This window comes from Anser anser, assembly GCF_964211835.1.
Source record: "Anser anser genome assembly, chromosome: 21".
Lineage (NCBI taxonomy): Eukaryota > Metazoa > Chordata > Aves > Anseriformes > Anatidae > Anser > Anser anser.
Window position 1 is genome coordinate 11,799,919 of NC_139742.1, and position 18,512 is coordinate 11,818,430.

The 18,512-nt window shown below is 56.2% G+C and overlaps 1 protein-coding gene across 11 annotated transcripts in view; it reads right to left on the minus strand.

The window, feature by feature from the left end:
- NR6A1 (nuclear receptor subfamily 6 group A member 1) overlaps positions 1-18,512 on the minus strand; it is an 86,871-nt gene that overhangs the window by 22,485 nt on the left and 45,874 nt on the right. For 5 of the 11 annotated variants that reach the window (XM_083807257.1, XM_083807260.1, XM_083807263.1 and 2 more), the window contains one exon: positions 838-1,068. In XM_083807257.1, coding sequence (XP_083663383.1) covers positions 838-1,068 — 231 coding nt within the window. Of the gene's footprint in view, positions 1-837; positions 1,069-2,568; positions 5,027-5,080; positions 5,201-5,481; positions 5,750-5,773; positions 5,793-5,858; positions 6,112-7,909; positions 8,070-18,512 lie in introns of those variants that run through there. The other 6 variants (XM_083807264.1, XM_083807265.1, XM_083807266.1 and 3 more) reach the window with 6 other exon arrangements.

Consider the following 18,512-nt stretch of genomic DNA (forward strand, 5'->3'; position numbering starts at 1 on the left):
CCCTGGTGGATCTGCAGTGAATTTATGGAGGTTTCAGTGCTTTTGACAGGTGGCTTTCATATGAGTTATGATATTCGAAGCATCGATAGCTACGTTTAACAAACACGACCCGATGCTTGCGTCTGTGGGGCTGGGCAGCAGTCCTTCTGTATCAAAGCCTGAGCCCAAGCAGCCCCTGTGCTACAGCAGCCCCTGCTTCTACTCAGCTTATTGTCATTAAACTAGGAAACGTCTGCTTTTAAAGGGTAACAACCTTTTTTCTGCAGATTAAAAAGTCAAAAGATTGGAGTGGAGACTAGAGACACAGCTCTGAAATAAATCCCAGTCTATTTTTTGCTATTAATTTCCGAGCTACTTAGGATTTCTCATCCGGAAGATGACACCACAACATTTCACCAGCTCTGTACCTCGGCCACTCAGGGGACCACGCCACAGCTGTCCCTAACCCAGGACAGCTCCGGTCCTGGCCTCCTCAGAGACCTTGCGCCGGGGGCGAGCGTTTCCTGTGCTCCCAAACCCAGGAGCTGCTCCGCTGGGGGCTGCGTGCCATCGGCTGGGAACAGGCAGCAGCCAGGGCCACTTGCACTTGTCGCAGGCCAGCAGCTGCAAGCCTCAGCTCTCACAGACAGACAGACCGACCGAACCCGGGCAGCCCTGAACCCTCAGGAGCAGGGGTGGCAGAGGCAAGCCAACGGATTTAAGACAGGACAAGATTCATTTTAGTTTTGGTTATTTAGGTGGCCCGAGAGGGAAAAGGCAGATTCTGTCCCAGAAAGACCAGCTGGACCGTGTGGCTCACGCCTGCACATACGGCACCCAAAGTTCAGGTTTCTTTACCTTTTCGGTTCATCCCCATCTGGAGGCATTTGAGCAGCCGGCAGTACTGGCATCTGTTGCGCTGCTTGCGTGACATGACGCAGTTCTTGTCTCGGCTGCATCTGTAAACCCGCTTGTTGCAAATGCTCCTTTTGAAAAACCCCTTGCAGCCCTCGCAGGAGATGATCCCATAGTGCAGACCCGTGGCTCTGTCCCCGCAGATCAGGCAGGTTCGCTGGTCAACCCGGTCATCTGGAAGAGAAGGGAAAGGGCTCTGTGGTCAGCGATCCGGCTTCCCCAAGTGACCTGACCTGCCCCTACGGGACTGGAGTTGCCTTCATTGCCCAAAACCTACTCAAAGCAGCGCATTTCACAGTTGATCATACAGAAACCCTCTTTCTTAGTCATACGGTTTACCAGAAACTCAAAGCGGTCTGGAAAAGGAGTTGCTTTTTAGACTGTGAGGAGTGCGTGTGCAAGCCTGCAGCAGATCCCACCACCACGGCTACCTGCGCGTCTCACAGAAGTTTCTTTGCTCCCCGAGCAGCCTTGGGGCACATCGCTCCCCACCACTTGGGCAGAGCGAGCCCCGAGCAGCCTCCCCGGCACCGGCCTGTGTGTGCTCAGAGAAATGGGCGCTGTATTTTCCCACCAGCAGAGCACAAGAAAGCCGCATTGCCTCCGAAGTTTATTCCCAATCTTTTTTTTGCCTGAACGTTCCTCTCAATAGCTGGTGTTAACGGCACCCACTGCGGGCACACACCAGGAAGGAAATCCTGCATTTCTGTAAGGCCAGGTTTGACGGAGGTGAGCGTGTCACACTCGTCCAGACCCAGGGCGCAGCACTGCAGAGCGGTAATGCATCGCCAAAGCAGGGGGCTCCATCCACGGCTTTCCCCAGAGCTGGGCCAGGACCCTTCCAGCGGGCCTGAGAGCTCAGCTCTGCCCTGCAGCCCCTTCTGAGCTTCGCAGGGACCAGCAGAGAGGAAAAAGGGGCTGCGGCGCCCTGCGCCAGCCGACACAGCAGGGTGTGAAGGTGCCTGGCGGGCAGCGGCTGGGCGCTGCGCCACGCGCCGGGACGGGGCCCTGGGTACAGCTAGGACACAGGACAGGCAGGGGGGCGTGGGGACACGGCCACCTCGTGGAGAGCCTCGCTGCGCAGTTCATGCGTCCGCAACCCGAGCGAACGTTACCACAGGACCGACGACAAGGTTAAGCTGCTGTGACTTGGTTTTACTTTTCCTGTTCCAAACCTTTGGAAGGTCTCTGGATGACAAAACATGTAAATTGTACGACCCCCAGCAATAGGAGCTGTCATATTAAATTCAGTATCTTACGGCTTTAACAGCCCCTGTGAGACAGAAGAGGGATGATGCACGGCTCAGCGAGAACCTCTGCGAGCACGCAGTAATCTTCATAGACGTGGATGTCAAACAGAAAGGAAAAAGTAAATGATGGCTAAAGCAACTGACTTCGTTAACCTAGATGTAGTCTCATTATCTTGCATCTGCACGGGGAGACCTAAATCCTGCTTCACGTTAAAAGTCAGCCCTACTAAAATAACGCCAGCCCACCGCACCAGAAGCCTTCCCCGGCAGATGTTTAACCACCAGGCGCGTTAACCCCGCACACCCAGCAACGCTCTGTCGTCCCCTGCCCCCGTGTTTTAACCCAACGAAACCCTGATCGGGGCAAACAGAGCTGTGCTCAGGAGACGGGCACTGCTCGGGGGCGTGCTGGGTACACACGGACCTGCGGTGTGGCACCTGGCCTCTCCCCAGAGTCAGACCGTCGTTGCGGGATGCCTCGGTCACGCTGGCCTGGCGAGGCAGAGGCGCCGCGGGGCAGAAAGGACATCACTGCGGTTTTGACAGCAGGACTCGAGGAACCACGCTTCTGTCTCTGGCCGCAGTGTGTTTCCTGCGGGTGCTGGCTCAGACGGATCGTTCCTGGTATTTCTTGGCCTGAGCGCAATCTGCCGGGCAGGAACAGTGCAGCTCCCCCAGGCCCCAGGAGGTGGCAATGGCTCTCTGGAGCTCCCTGGGGCCAGATGCTGCAAGCCCGAGGCACCCGGAGCCCAGCTTCACCACCCAGCCCCTGGCGTTTGGACAGACCCCTGGGCACACACACACACACACACGCACGCCGCCGGGCTTCCCTCAGTCACGCCTGACCGGGAGCTTTCCCAGCCACGGATATTTTTGTCTGCCGGGTTTTGGAGTGGCAGGAGACAGAAGTCACGCTGAGGCCCTCCCCGATCGTGGTGTAGCCTCAGCACTGTGACAAACCAGCGTAGCTCCTTCCTACTGCAGAACATACGAGCTCGATAGAAAGAAACAAGCCAAGCACTTCGGGCAGAAAGGAAACCGGCCCTCGGTTACACAAGCCAGCCCGAAACGCAAACCAGCCGCTCTTACTCACGAGCAGTTTTCTCCACAGCTTAAACCCAGCAGTGACCACAACCGATCGGCATTAATTTTTTAAAAGATTTACTAACGTGCGGCATGCAAATTTGCATTCTTCTGCAAATTTCACCGCAATTGTTACGGGATCCTAAAACAAAGGCCTGAAGGAAGGCAACGCGAACTTCAGCTGAGGCAGCCCTCACGGCGTCACCGCCGCGGGGACGCGCTCCCGCCTGCGCCGGCCGGCCCACCTCAGGCGTGCGCCCCGAGCAAGGCGGCTGAAGGCTTCCCAGGCTGGGCCGGGACCGGCCGAGCCCCTCGCCCAGGGAGGCCTGGGCACGACTCCTCGTCGGGAGCTGCGCCACCAACGCCCTTCACGCTCCCGCAAACCCGCGGAGGCGGTGGGGATGAGCGCGGGGCCGCAGAGCCCTCCCTGCAGGGCTGAGCTCAGCGCCCCCCTGCTCCCACCACCGCCACGATAAATCGGGTCCGGGGCCGTGCTCGCGTCCCCCAGCCCCGTGCCCGCGGGCAGGCCGCGGGTCAGCCGGCCGCCGGCCTCTCGCCTACGGGCAGGAGCGGGCTGGCGCGCTCCGGCAGCGTCCCCCCGCCGCACAGGCTGCGGGGCTGATGAGGGGCGTTGAAACGAGGGCTCATTTCCAGGCGCAGCTTTTTGTTGTTGGAAGAATGGGGCCATCGCCTAGAGAACGTAGGAAGCACGGGGGATTAAAGCGACCGAGCACAGGACCCTTCCCCTGCGATGCCCATTTCCCCGCGAGCAGGGCAGCGGCGAGGTAGTGTGAATGACCCCACTGCCACAATAACCTCGGGCTGCACATGCCTCGCTGCAGAAACTGCTAATTGGGTGTGTTTCCAGATTAAAACGCACCACAGAGCAGTGCTTCATGCCACAAACAAAGAAACAAACCTCCGGGGAACAGAGAAAGAGATGCCCGTGTACCCTGTAAACTACTCCTCAAACAAAATTAGCAGACAAAAAATAATTGCCTACAGAAAGTCCTGGAGTTTGGGTGCTTTAAAAAATCCTGCAGAAATTGTGCTCAGGCCCAGGACGATCCTCCCACAGCCCGCGGGTCTGCCAGCTCCTGACCTTTGCTATTTTTCAGCCTGCTTAACGCAAGCTCCTTGTGCAAGTGCACACTGGGATCGCTGAGGCCGAATCGTCACTGGGCTTCACAGAAATCGTAAAGCACGGGAGAATTTAAAGCAGCCTTGCACTGGGAGTGCTCCAAACCCCCTTAACCTTGAAATTTCACCGAATACCACGGCTCGGTGTAGGTACAGCCATTTCAAAGCGCAGCAGCCTGCCCCCCTCCCTGGTGTGTTGGTGCTCATCTCCCCGACTCCTGACAATGGTGGTTAGGAAATAAAGCCACGGGTACCAAGCTGTTCCAAAGAGCTTGTTTGTGGTTTGTCAGGGAGAAAGGGCTGAGCAAACACCTTTCGATTCAGCTTTCTTGATAGGTCTTACACGTAACGGACTCATACAGGGGATATTCGGGCTTTGTTCTCACAACCTATTGTAACAGGGGCCACTAAATCAAACAGTTGCTGCTACGACAAAAGCACTCAGAAAAATCTCAACCTCATCTTGAACCCTGAAGATTTTTATGGCTACTCCCTCACTAACCCCTCCCCAAAGCCACATTAAAGGATGTATTGTTTTCAAAGGTCATGGTAGGTTTCATACCACATTTTAATACAATGCAAATTCTACAGGAATATTATGATGTTACACAAGAGTCACAGCAGACAGTGTGAGAAAGCAGAGGGACCTCCACTTGTCTGTGTGTTGTACGGCAAGCGGTAAAAGCCGTGCACTTACTTCATAAAAGACTTACTTTTCCCATCAATGAGATGAGTACTCGGAATCATTTTTGAAACAAAATTCCCACGAATTTCTCAGAAGAAATACCTCAGATTCCTGTTGAAGCACTCGGCATTCAACTGTCTGGGCACGTCTGCACACAGGCACAGAAAATACAAGTACAGAAAACATTAAAACCCATGAATGAGCATATAAAATACAGAGCAAATAAACTAAAGTATCAGGACACGTGTTTGGTCTCCAGCAAGCCCCCGTCACCGCTCCCAGCGGTGCCACTCGTGCAAACAAGCTCTGCCACCAGGGCACTGCCTCTGCTGCTGCCTCCCGAGCGGGCCGGCAGCACGCCGCCTTTGGGAGAGGAGCAGACGCTGGCGGAATCGCAGCCGACTCCCAGAGCCGCAAAAGGCGCCGTGCCCGCTGCTGTGCGTGCAGCTCAAACCCACAGCACGCGGCTGCCTGCGAGGGGTCCGCCTTGGGAGGCAGAGCCGGCGTCCGCACGGGCAGCGTGCTGTTTGGAGCATCGGTGCTATACCGTGGAGCAGAAACAAAGTCTACATTTTCTAGACTGAGGCAAGAAGTTAAGACAAAACCTGCACCAAAGATCCAAAGAAGAGAACGTGCTGGGATTTAGTTTGGCTGGGAAGGGAGAGGGAAGACAAAGAAAGCTGCAGTTTTCAGGAGTTCCAGTTCACACAACTGAACTCACTTTACAGCTCAGAAAACCTTCCACAGCGAAGATTACAGGTGGCACCCAACACCGCAATTAATAGGTTTAACATCTCTTCACCTACGTATCGTTTCTTTGCTTCTTAATTAACTCGTCCGAGGACACGACACCCGCAGCCCTGCTCAGGCGCGTTTAAACCTCAAGCTGCTCCGCAGCAGCTGCCTGGGGAGGGGCGCGGGGAGGGGCGCTCTCACACATGTGTTACTGAAAGCCTAACACAGCCTCGCTCGCCTCTCACGTCTGACGATGCCTCAAACACCAAGAGACGTGCTGAGACTCCTTTGCCCCTTATCTTTCCCCACGACTTCGTTCATGGTCGGCTTTTTGTTTCGGGAAAAAGGTCCGGTTAAATTCAATACTGAGGAGCAACGGCCCCGTTACCGTGCACTGCTGCCTCGAGCGCCCCGCCGGCACCCGGTGCATCTGCTGGGGGTCTGCGAGCGACCAGCAGGGAAGGACGGCAGGCAGGGACCACGTCCTCGGGCTGGCCCCCGGCCGCCGCCGGGCGCACAAAGCTGGTGGAGCTGCTGCCCCTCCGGCCTGCGCCGCAAGCCCGGCCGGCACCAACCCTCTGCGAACTGGAACAAAAACGTTTGTGTGCCCAGCTGGGATAGAGGTTAATTTAAACGGACTAGCCTCCTAAAGCCTCGGGAAGAAAAAAAAAAAAGGGGGGAGATGGAAAAAGAGGTGGCCTGCAACCTCCTCCTCTCTGCTGTAAAAAGGTGTTGCGCTACAGAGACACAAAGATCGGGCTCATTTCAAAAAGCACCGGCTGGAGCGTGGGAGACAAAAGTAGAGATGCTGCGACGGAGAAGCGGCCAGCGCAGCTCGGTTTGTTATCTCCCCCAGTAATTACATCCAGCAGATGCGGGCTTATTCCATATTGATTTTGTTTCTGCAGGAGAAGGGCTCAATCAAAAGCAAACCCTCGTAAAAAAGTCAGGGGAAGCATCGCTCCCCGTTTTCGCACAGGTATAAATCACGGCGCGCAGCTGATGCCCCCGGCCGGCGACGGCCCACCACCGGCGCACCAAGGCTCGTCGCGGGGCGCCACGCGCGGCCCACACCGCGCCGGGGTCCCCGTCCCACGCCTTTGTGCTGCGCATGAAAGGCAGCGCTGCAGAGGCCGCCGGTTTATTTGAGCCAGTTGTTTCACAAAGCCCGGGGAACAAAAGCCCGCTTCGCCCAAACGTGCCCCGCCAGCTCGGCGGAGGGGCGTTCTGCAGCTGCTGCCCGGCTCCGCAGCCGCTCGGGGCTCAGCAGCCGGCTCCCACGGCTCTCGGCCTCCCCTGCATTTAAAAACCCGACCCGGGCACCGTCTCCTCGCCCCGTCCCAGCACCGCCGCACGCTCCCCGTTAAGCTCCGGGTTAGGCGAGTTTTTTAAAATCGATAAATTACGAAGCGGCACGGTTAAGAACTGGCTTCCCCGCCCCGGAACGTCTCCGCCGGAGCTGTTGGAGGCAGGAGAGGCGCAGCACCACGCAGAGCCCAGCTCGGGAGGCGGACGAGCAGCGAGGCGCTGCCTGCCCCGGCCGGGCCCCGAACAATGCCTGCCCCGCCGAGCCCCGCCGGCCTGCGTCCCCCCGCAGCGTTCCCGTCCCGGGCCCGGCATCACCCAGCGGCGGCTCTGCCCCGGCTTCCATCACCGGGGAAGGCAGAAAACCGGGCTGCAACCTATCTGCCAGCGGGTGCTGCTCCCAGGAGGGCCGGCGCTGCCTTATCGGGAGCCCGCACGACCCCGATGCCATCGATAATTAACAATACCGAAAAACCTCCTCCAGATGGCCGCACGGATGAGGCGGTCCGGGCGCCGGCGGCCGGGCCCACCACGAGCCCCCTCGCCCCGCGCCTCCTCCCGGCCCGCAGCCGAGCCCCGCGGGCACAACAAAGCCCCGCGGGCACCGGGCGGCCCCGCACGGCCCCGGCCCCGCTCCCCCCGGCCCCGCTCCCCCCGGCCCGGGCCCTGCGCTCGGGGCCCGCCCGCCCCGGATCCACCCCCACCTCCCCCCCGTCCCCGGGACACCCCCCCCCACCCCCGGGCCGGGCCCAGGCCGTCGGCCCCGAACAAAGGCGCGGGGCGAGGCGCCCCCGCGGCCGGCCCGTGCCGCCCTCACCTTCCATGCAGGTCGAGTCCCGCTTCATCCCCCCGGCGCCGCGCTCCTCAGCGGGGCCGCCTCATGGCCGCGGCGCGGCCGGGCTGCTCGGCCCTCGCCCGCCGCCGCGGGCCGACCCTATGCTAACGAGCCGTGATGTCACCGCGGGGCTCGGCGGGCGGCCCCCGCGGACGGGCTGCGGGCAGGGGGCCGGGGGCAGCGGGGCCGAGGGGCTGTGGGGAACGGGCCTGAGGGGAGCGGGGCCGGGGGGAGCGGGGCCGAGGGGAGCGGGACGCGGCGCCGCCGCCTCCCCCCTCACGGAGCTCGGGGGAGCCGGTGGGGGCCTCGGGTCGCCCCCCCTCCGCGTCCCTCCCTTCAGGGCCCTGCCCGGTGCCCGCCGGGTGCTCCCACAGGCACCGCAGCGCCCGCTCCACCCGCGCCCTGCCCTCGCCGAGCGGCACCGCGTGCTGCTGCTGGGGGAGGACACGCGTCCCGACCCACGCCACGCGCCAGATCTCCGCTTCAGGCTTCGTGGCAGTTGCCAGAGCAGCAGCAGCGTGTCTGTGTCTGCTCCAGCATCTCCCGTGGCCGTGCCCAGCACCGGGCGCTTTGGAAGGAAGCTGAAGGAGCTGCTGCGGGCAGTGCTGGCCGTCAGCGCCCCAGAGGAGCCCTTTGGCAAACCTCTGTTCGATGTGGATGCCCTAGGCCCATCCTGAGGTTTCTGCAGGGCTCCAGTAGCCGGCATCAGGCGTTCCAGCACTCTGCATCTCGCTGAGCTCCCAGCTGGCAAAGCAGTCTACACGCACTGCGTCCGTGTCGCACCGAGGCAGGTGTCAGTGGTTCAGGTCTTCCACGTCTCAGTTTCACCCAGGGTCCAGTTTTTAGGTTGCAAGGCCTAAATTTCCAGACTGTGTTGGTCACGTTAGACCCAGTCACTGTTGTTTCCCCCTGCCGTACAACGCCGCCACCTCTGCGCTCTGCCCAAGCCATCGCTGGTGCGCGGGAGCCCCCGGAGCTCAGCGCTGTAGGTCCGACCGCAGGGGAACGCGTCCCGCTCCCTCCTCACTGCTGCAGCACACGTGTTCCAAGTAACTTCTGGATGGAGCCATGCTGAGCACGCAGCCATACATACCATGCATCAGAATTCAGCTGAAAGTTTTAATGGATTTACTTAACAATTAAAGCGATATTCTAAAAAGGGATGCATTAGAAAAGAGGGAACGGCCAGTGAGTCCCTCCAGGTCCTTCCTGGATGTGCTGTTTCCTTCTCCTCAATCACCGCAGCGGGCTTTGCAGCCCAGCTCTGCTCGCCTGGCCCCGCAGTGGGCTGACACAAGCCGTGTGTGTAGAGCAGAGAGGTGTGTGCTGGTGACAAGGGTCAGTCAAACGACCAGAACTTAAAAATGTTATCTACAGTGCTTGTCAGTAAGCCTGCATTCACTTCTCTAATGAAAAGCAAATAATTTCAGCAGCGTTATTGCTAGAATGCAGTTAAAATTACACTAGCGCCATAGCTCCAAAAAGAAAACCTGCACTAGAATGGAAAACATTACATGACACATTGAGCGTTTCATCTTTTCCCAATTTTTCTCTCACGTAAGAAGAAAATCCATGCTGCTTGTTCTCCTCAAGGCGGATTGTCTGCCTCCAAACTTGGTGGCAGCACAGGCCTGCATAACAATAAATCTGTGACTGCTTTAGCTGTCAATCCCAGAACAGGCACCGGTGAGATCTCATCAGATACCGCCTCACATTTATCTGCACCCTCACCCTCCTCCTGGGATGAACTCAGCCAAAATTGGCAGTTTCTGCCAATGCCAAACCCAGCTTGTCCTCGAGAAGCCTACACTGGTTCAGCTCAGAAGTCACAGCCTGCTTCTGTTCCTCATCCTGAGGGCTGCAGGGCTCAACCGCGCTCTGAAAAATGGCTGGCTTAGAATAAACAAGTCACAGAGGCAACAAAAGAGGTCATATTTCACTTGATCCCCAGCCTGAAATTTTATTGCTTTCTGGTGACATCCAGCAATGCAAATAACCCCGTGCGTGCAGCAGCAGGGCTCGGCAGCAGGCGCCGGCAGGCCGGGCAACCTGCTCCGGCTCGGCCCGTGGGGCCGGGACCCCCCCAGCCGCCGGCAGGGTTCTGCCCGCTCCCAGCCCAGGTTCTGTCCTGCTCCGAATTCGGGCAGAAGCAGGTGCACGGCGCGGCAGCAAGTTGCTGCAAAGCAGTCGTGCAGTGGGCCCGGTCCTCTGCTGTGCTCGTGCTGTAAATCCGTGGAGCCGCTGTGTCAGTCCTTGACATGCTCTCCGGATTGACCTCTCTTTTTTCACTGCGGAGGTTACCAAAGCAGGGCTCGTGAGAGGAGCCTGTTATCCTGCACCCTCAGAGCACGGCCAAGGTAAGCCCATCCCCTGGCTGTGCTATTTACACAGCTGTTTGCAATTGTGCCTGCTCCAAAATCTCCACATTCTTTATCCTACGCGAGCGCTTTGCTCTGCTCCCGGCACCCCTCGGAGAAGTGTGACCAGAATGCGGAGCGCTTATTTTGTAACACTGCGGTGTGATGTGGGCAGAGGGAGCTGAAATAAAGCGCCTTAATCTCGGGATAACAGGCCAACATGAAATGTTGCTCTCACAACTGCTGTTAGGATTGAAAACAGAGATCCAAAAAATAAAAAATAAAATAAAATCCAGAAACAACTGCAAGTATAGACGAAACGTGGTGCTGGGAAAAGGATAATTGGCCAGACAATCCAAATCTTCCAAATTGCTCTAAACTCACTTATATTAAATACTCATGTCACAGTTTGTCCATAATAAATCCTTAGGGGCAGAAAATAATTGCAGAGATCTGGAACTGTTCTGTAAAATGAGAGCCCAAACTGTGAATGGGGCACAGGGCAGGAAAAGAAGACAAGAAAGATTAATTCTATTGTCTGAACCAAACAGCCTTAAAGCTACTTTGGTAAAAGGAAAAGTGTTGTGGCTGGTTCTTACGTTATGCCTGTTATGTTGCCTGAATCAGCCAATTCCCAACCCAAACAAAAACAACCGAACAAAAAGACGCTATTCTAACTGACAGCTACCATTTCAGAAGCCTACCAGCTCACAACAGTAAAAGCCAAAAACACCGCCAACAACTCGACAAGTGATGACGCTGCCTGCACCAGATTTATTGTCCTGACGCTACGGCCATAAGGGCCAGGCAGAGGAAGCAAGAGGAGGACGCACCGAGATACCCGGGGTACCCTGCGGGGGACTTGGACGGAGGCAGAGCGAGCCGCCCCCGCCTCCACCAGGCATCCTGCTCCTTTCCGCCATTCTCCAGTCCAGATACTCTGCGCAAAGCGTATCGGAAAGGTTTGTACTTGAACGTAGCACTACGTGAGTGTGAAAGTCACAGGGAGCAATTCCTGATGCCATAAAAAAGGTAAACTGAACAAATGTACGAGTCAAAGCCTGGCAGCATGCATCTGCGTGGTGATCCTACCTGCTCGCGCTCGGCCTGTTACCAACATGGTCACTTGTCTGCAAGTGAGGACAGGAAAAAGCTGTGTTTAAAATACTAAAGCGGCTTTGTTTTGTTTTTACATGGCTAGTCTTTGTGCAAAACTACTGTTTGTGTGATTTGTTTTTGTTTTTACACAAACGGTGTATTGCCTCTCTTTTCAACAGAAACTCGTTCAGAAGCTATGCAAGGGGCTGCAAGAAATGATCACAAACATCGGTCTGACTTGTGAGAGGTCTCGGGATAACAGTTTAATAACAGATGCAGTAATTACCGCTCCTAGCATTTAACGCACCAGGAACATGGCGTTAATTATTTTGCCGAAGACGTTCGCTTGCTGTACACAGACTTCAGAATTTTCCTCCTCTTTAATCGCTCATAGGTCGTTGTGCAAAGTGGATTTTTCTATCAGATTTCCAGTTTCATTTGTTTACATTTTCGTTTGCTCGGGCACTGAATTTGCCGTGCGGGTCCATTGAACGGGTTGCAAGAAGCGTTTCATTGCATCTTGCTCGATGGGTGACAAATAGCGGAGGCTGTGAGACAGAGGAAGAAGCTGGGGGGAGGTTAAGGGCTCCTTAGAGAGGTCACCTTCAGAGGAAAAAGGGAAAACAAATGGGATTGTAGGAATGAGAAGTATATGGCTTTACTGCCTTAGTGGGCAAGTACAAGAAAAGAGAATTGCAAAGGAAAAAGCTTTACATTTCTATGAGCAGGCAATCGAGCTCCTTTCTAAACCCTCAGCAGAAAGAGCTCCTCTCGGCACAGGATGACTTCATCCCCTGCCCAGACGCCGGCATTCTGCGACAGTCAGCGAGCCCGGCCGGCCCCACGGCCTCGGAGCATTCCAGAAAGCCTTCGGGAGCCGTGGAGCGGGGTCCTTGTCACCGGCCGCAGGCCCCGCACCGCCCCGGCACCGCGTCGGACCCGCTCCTGGCACCAGCGGCTTTTCCTTCCCGGCACCGAGCCCCCAGGGCACAGGGGGGGTGCACACACGGCTCTGCCATGGCACAGGGCACCCCGAGGCCTGGCACACACCTTGGCCGCGAGCGCACGCACAAATTAGCAGAAATCTCTTCATCCAAAACCAAAATGGGTCCGTGCCTGGACAGCGACTGCAGACGTTGGCCAGGAGGCAGGAAGAGAGGGGAGGCGTTGGGGTCAGAGGGTGAAGGGAGCTTCCGAGGAGGAGGCAGGAGAAGTGCCAGGCACGTCGGTGGAAACCTGACAAGCCAGAAGATTTCTGCGGGCCTGGCCACAGGATCACCGGTGTTTTTCATAACAATAACAGCAGCAGGCTGACGGCGTGCCCTTAGAACCAGTAGTATCACAGCCCTGACCAGTGCTTCCAAGCAGCCAGCTCAGCAGATGAGAGGTGCCTGCTACCCGGGCGCTGCCACCGCAAACCACAGTGAGAGGGCGTTTCCCCAGGCGCCAGCTCAGGCAGCAAAACGAAGGGGGAAAACACTCCACAGCTAAAGCTGCGGATCCTGACCCTGCACCAGACACGTTTTTACGACCACGGTTGCTAATTAGCTGTTTGAGATCACCAGGAGTGTGGCACAAATGCCCCCCGTGCACTGCTCCGTGCCTCCTGCGCATCGCTGGCAGCCAGAGCAGCGAGGCTGACCTGCAGGAATGTGTGACACCAGGGCGATGCTGAGCACCGAGGCACGAGCTGCGTGTGCCGTAAGCAGGGCTGCTGCCAAGCAGAGAGAACTGCTTGCACTCTGCTGAAAGGAAAAACGGCCGCAGTTTGTAATCCTAGGGATTTACAACGAGTTTTAAGAACGCATTATTCCCAAGCCTTACTATCCACTGCGGTGAGGCAGGGCCCTGTCCTCGCCCTCCCCCAGGAGCATCCCGCAGGGACGCATCCCACACGCCGCACGCTGCTGCCTTGCCCCAGCTCTGCAGGAGGAGGCCCGCGTTCGCTGCGGGCCTGGAACCCGCTGCTGCGCTGCTGGGCCCTCGCCTTGCGCGGGTGGTGCTGCCAGGCCGGTGGCTGGACAGGAGGGGGCAGCAGCCTGCAGCATCCCGCAGCACCCCGCAGCATCCCGCAGCACCCCGCAGCAGCCTGCAGCACCCCGCAGCAGCCTGCAGCACCCCGCAGCATCCCGCAGCACCCTGCAGCATCCCGCAGCACCCCGCAGCAGCCTGCAGCACCCCGCAGCATCCTGCAGCACCCCACAGCACCCCGCAGCACCCCACAGCATCCCGCAGCATCCCGCAGCATCCTGCAGCACCCTGCAGCACCCTGCAGCACCCCGCAGCACCCTGCAGCATCCCGCAGCATCCCGCAGCACCCTGCAGCACCCTGCAGCATCCCCGCAGCACCCCGCAGCAGCCTGCAGCACCCCTCAGCACCCCTCAGCATCCCGCAGCATCCTGCAGCACCCCGCAGCATCCCACAGCATCCCGCAGCACCCTGCAGCACCCTGCAGCACCCTGCAGCACCCCGCAGCACCCCACAGCATCCTGCAGCATCCCGCAGCACCCCGCAGCACCCCGCAGCAGGACTGCAGCACCCCACAGCATCCTGCAGCACCCTGCAGCACCCCGCAGCACCCTGCAGCACCCCACAGCACCCCGCAGCATCCCGCAGCAGGACCGCAGCACCTTTCTCTATGTTTTTGAAGAGAAAGAAAAGCTGAACAGCTTTTCCTTCTAGAATTTACAACAATGGGAATAAAACCATGGAATAAAAGTTTGCTACACCTGACAGTACCCACAGACCTTCCTTTTGTTCCCAGGTAACTAGCCAAGAACGCATCAAATCAGAGAACAGCATTTTTCACTGAAAAAAAGAACATCGTCAGAGCTCCCAGTTTCTGTTCTTAACTGCCAACACCTCCTCGGGCTGAAGACTGGATGATTTACCACTGCTGATGTACCTCACTTGAGCCACCTATAAACCACCATTATTTCATGAGATCATATGAAGTTTAGACGAAACCGCAAAACGTCAAAATCCACGGAAACTGCGATTATTAGAAATAAAACTTCAGCAAAGAGAAGACGACCCTGGACAGCAGGGCAGGAACGCCCCCATACTGACAAAACGGACCAGTGCGACTTCCACTTCATTCCTAGAGGGACTCAAGCCGGGAAGGAAGGCCAACCGGGACAGCAGACGTGGCACTGGGATGTACCCGGCGCTGTTACACCAGGGTGAGGGGTCAATGGCAAGCCCAGCTGGCTGGGAACACGATTTTCCATGGGCTCTGAATCCTTGAGGGCTTTCATTGTCTAGCCCTACGCATCCAGTCCAAAGCTTTATCTGCAGCTCCTTGAGAAATGCTTTCATCATTTCAAGTTTCTGCTTATGGCAGCTGCTGGAAAAACACTCCCATAAACTGTAAAGGTTGTTCCTCCTGAAAAGTCCAACCCTGGCTTGTACAGCAGGTAGTGGCATTTCAACATGACACTGCAGGGGAGGACAGTACCCGGGAAGGTAAATCTTCTGTTCTGCTCTGTCCTCTGGAGCAGCCTGGAAATTCAGGGTATTTCTGCATTGCTGCCCCCCGCCTCCGTGTAACATTGCTCTCTCTTTTGCATAGCACAACGGCCAGGTCCTGAAAAAATAACTGCTACCTGCCCATCTTCCGTCCGCTAAATGTGATCCCAGCCCTTCCCGTCCAATAATACAGGCTCTCAGTCCTCATGTAATCCATACCAGCGGCTCCTAGGCCCCGGATACCACCCACGCCAGATAGCACGAGGTCCCCGATTGAGACGTACATGACTGCAAATAAAAGCCAATCTTACTAGATTAACACTAGTAAAAAAATCTTCTCTCCATTCGTGAAGCTGCACAGGGCAAACTGTTCCCATGCCTGTTACCCTATTACTGCTGCGCAGCAGGACTGCCGCGGAGCGGGCACTGCTCCTCGGGGTGCGAAGGCTGAACCAAACACGCAGTCTTTAAGACAATTCGATTTTCAAAGAAACTACACTAAACACTTCTTTCATGTGTTATCAAATTATGTTAAAGCAAACCTCATAATTTAGATCATTCCATTGGTCAGCTCCTATTTGTTTTCCCTGCACCCTCATTTTTGCTCCAGATCTGTCACATTACATTAACACCTTTCCTACTCACTGCCTACAGAAATAACAGCCTTCGACATGCCTGCACAATCCATTTGTCCTGCTCTAATTACTTTTTGACATAGCCTCTTTTGCTGTTATCTTGCCTTTTCTGACCTCTGTCTGTATTAAAGCCATTTAAAACAATCTTTAAAGCCCGTATCTACTGTGACGTGTCTTACGCGATGCTACTGGAGCATCAGGCAGTAACATATGGTAAATCCAATATTAAAATCTATTGTAATAAGACGATGCACTCGAGGAGGAAAGCTACTACATATGGGTAGCAGCTACAACTGGCAGTAAATAAAACAAATCCCCAGGACTGCAACACATTTTGGGGATGAAATTCCTGTAGTCATGAAACTGTTCTACGTAGAGAGAGAGTTCAAAGATAAACGGGGTCTTCTGCAGACTGAGGGATTTCCCATAACTGCGCAAATGAGAAGGAAAGCAGGAGGAACTGGGAAAAGCGATCACCTTGCACCCAGGAAAAACAACAACAACAACCCACAGCCACCAAAGAAATTGAGTAGACAGGAAGAGGACTAGGGCAGGATACACCAACAAGGGCAAGTTCGGAAGGAACTGACAAATTGCACTCTTCTCCAAACCCAGAAAAAAAATAAAAATAAAGGGAATCTTTAAAACCAATATTCCTCTGTTTTCAGCAAGCCCATTCAGAAGTGTGCCCTCCTGTGCTTTTGCAGCCGACTGACACTAGGATGAGCCTCTCATTGCCGGGTACCTGGCGGGCTCACGCAGCAGCAGATCTGCTCTGTGCCAGGTACCTGCTCAGGAGGCAAGAACTCGCTCCGCATGGTGGGTCTCTGGGGATCAGGTTGATCCCTGGACACATATGCCTCCCGATACTGCCCTTAACTCCATCTTCACACGCTATTTTCCACGTGATCCAGCCTCGTGCCACCTTAATTGGTAGCTGGTCAATACCTGCCTCCCATGAGAAGACCCTTCAGAAGCCTACATCTGCGCTGGTTCAGTTACGGGGTAATTTTTCGGTTCACACAACGTCTGCTCGTCTAGGTGCAGCCAGTACGGACCCAGCGCAGCTCTGCTGGGAAAGCACAGCTCTACATTTTGTCTTCCAGATGACAGCGCTGTAAAGCCGACACAGGAGAGAACATCCGAGTCATTTAAAATACATGAAATGTAATGTAACAGCGCTCTGGTTTGTCACAGCCGTCCAAGAGATTTTATTTCTTTGAATTCCTCCAACTTTGTCCTCAGGACATTAAGAGTCCCTGAATATTGTGCCATGCTCCTCCCAAGGTACTTCACTGCAAACATTTTAATTTTCCCCTCTTTCTTTGCTGTCAGCAGCCCTGCCCACAGAAGCCCGCCTCACCGCGGCATCTGTACCTAACGGGGACCCGCGCACCCAGGACCGGACCAGCCGCTGCTGCTCTGCTGACGGCATTCCTTTGTGTGCAGCTCTGCAATCCCTGCGCGCAGCGGGATCGCTCGACAGGCGCTGGAAGAGGCAGCAAGGTGCTGAGCCGAGCAGGATTAGCAGCTCTGCTGGGACGTGCTGCGTGGTGGCAGGGGGCGGTTTCCTTTGGGAGAGCAGCACTGCCACGCATTATTTTCGCACGATGCAGAAACGCCCCTCGTGCTGGCAGCAGTTTGGGGTCTGTACAGCAGCGATGTCCTTCCTCTCTCATTCTCCCCCATGTATCTCATAACAACTTTTTTATATATTATATATATATTTATAAAAAGCTGCTTGAGCAGACCTGGGACACCAGTCAGCCGAACAGTTATAACCAGAAATGACCGTGCCCTCGCTGACGTTTGTGTTCACCGTGTCTCTGCCACCCACGGGCGGCCCAGCGGCGCCGCCATAAAGCCGCTGACCTCAGCCCAGCCAGCCCCATGCGACCCCGACCAGGTCGCAGGCGGTGGCCAAAGCAGATGCAGAGGAAAGAACAAATTACAACTATTAATTTTTTTTTCTTTCCTGAAGTAGAACTTAGATTTATTTTAGAGAAAGACATTTAAGCACAAAATAATTCTCCACATCCGAGTCCTTTTGGCAGGCCAGCAGAGGTTTCATTTGTCCTCTGAAATTCAGTGCTGGCAGCAAAGTAAGCCAAGTGGCTTGTTCTTTACCCACTTTGTCATCGTTACGAGGGTTTCTTGGCCTTTGCATTTCTTCTCAGAGCAACCGCAGATGTTTTGGGGGCATTTGTGAATTCAGGACGCATAGAAGTGGCTTCAATTTTTCATCTGTCCTTTTCGACTGGCAATCCTACCCAGCGTCCTGGGTTCCCCAGCGGTTTCCACCACCTGCAGCATTCTCCCACTGCCGTCACCTCCTGACTCCGCTTTCCGTGCCCGTGTCCCCCCGGGAGCAGGCGTTCCCCTCCCAGCCCCCGGGCCCCAAGCGCCCAGGCCCCGTCCGAGCGGCAGAAACGAGCGGTGTTTGCCGCCCGGGGCAGCCAGCAGCGTGCTGGAACCAAGGCACCTACTTCAGCCCGTAACGCAGGTCACCCAGCAGCTGCTGCCCGGCCTGCCCTCGGCTGACGGGCTGACTGCTCGCACTCTCGCAGCCGTAACGGCTTCACGCAGTGCCGGGTGCCGGGCTGAGAGCCGGTCGGTGACACGGTCCATACAGGCTCGGCCCACTCCTCAAAGGGAACCGGGAAGTCCTACACCGCCTTCCATCAAGGCCCAGAATAACGTGGAAACCATCTTCTCCAAGCGGGAGAACAGGAGCCCGAGTCGATGCTGCGCTGGAGCACAGCTGATGGAGCAGCTTTTTGGTAACGCTGAGCTTGTACGACGTCTAATAGCTGGTGCGGGTTAATGCCTCTGTTAATTACGGAAGCAATATTTGTATCTAAGATGAAAAGCAACAGACCGCCAGAGCTGGAACCAGGACCGGAGGGATTCCCACCTGCTATGCTTCGCAGGTTAAGAGGCTCGCTCCTCTACAAGCCAAGGAGCAAAACCATCTCTTCCAGGTTCGGAAGCAGCTGCCTGACAGGAATTAGCAACCTTAATTAAGG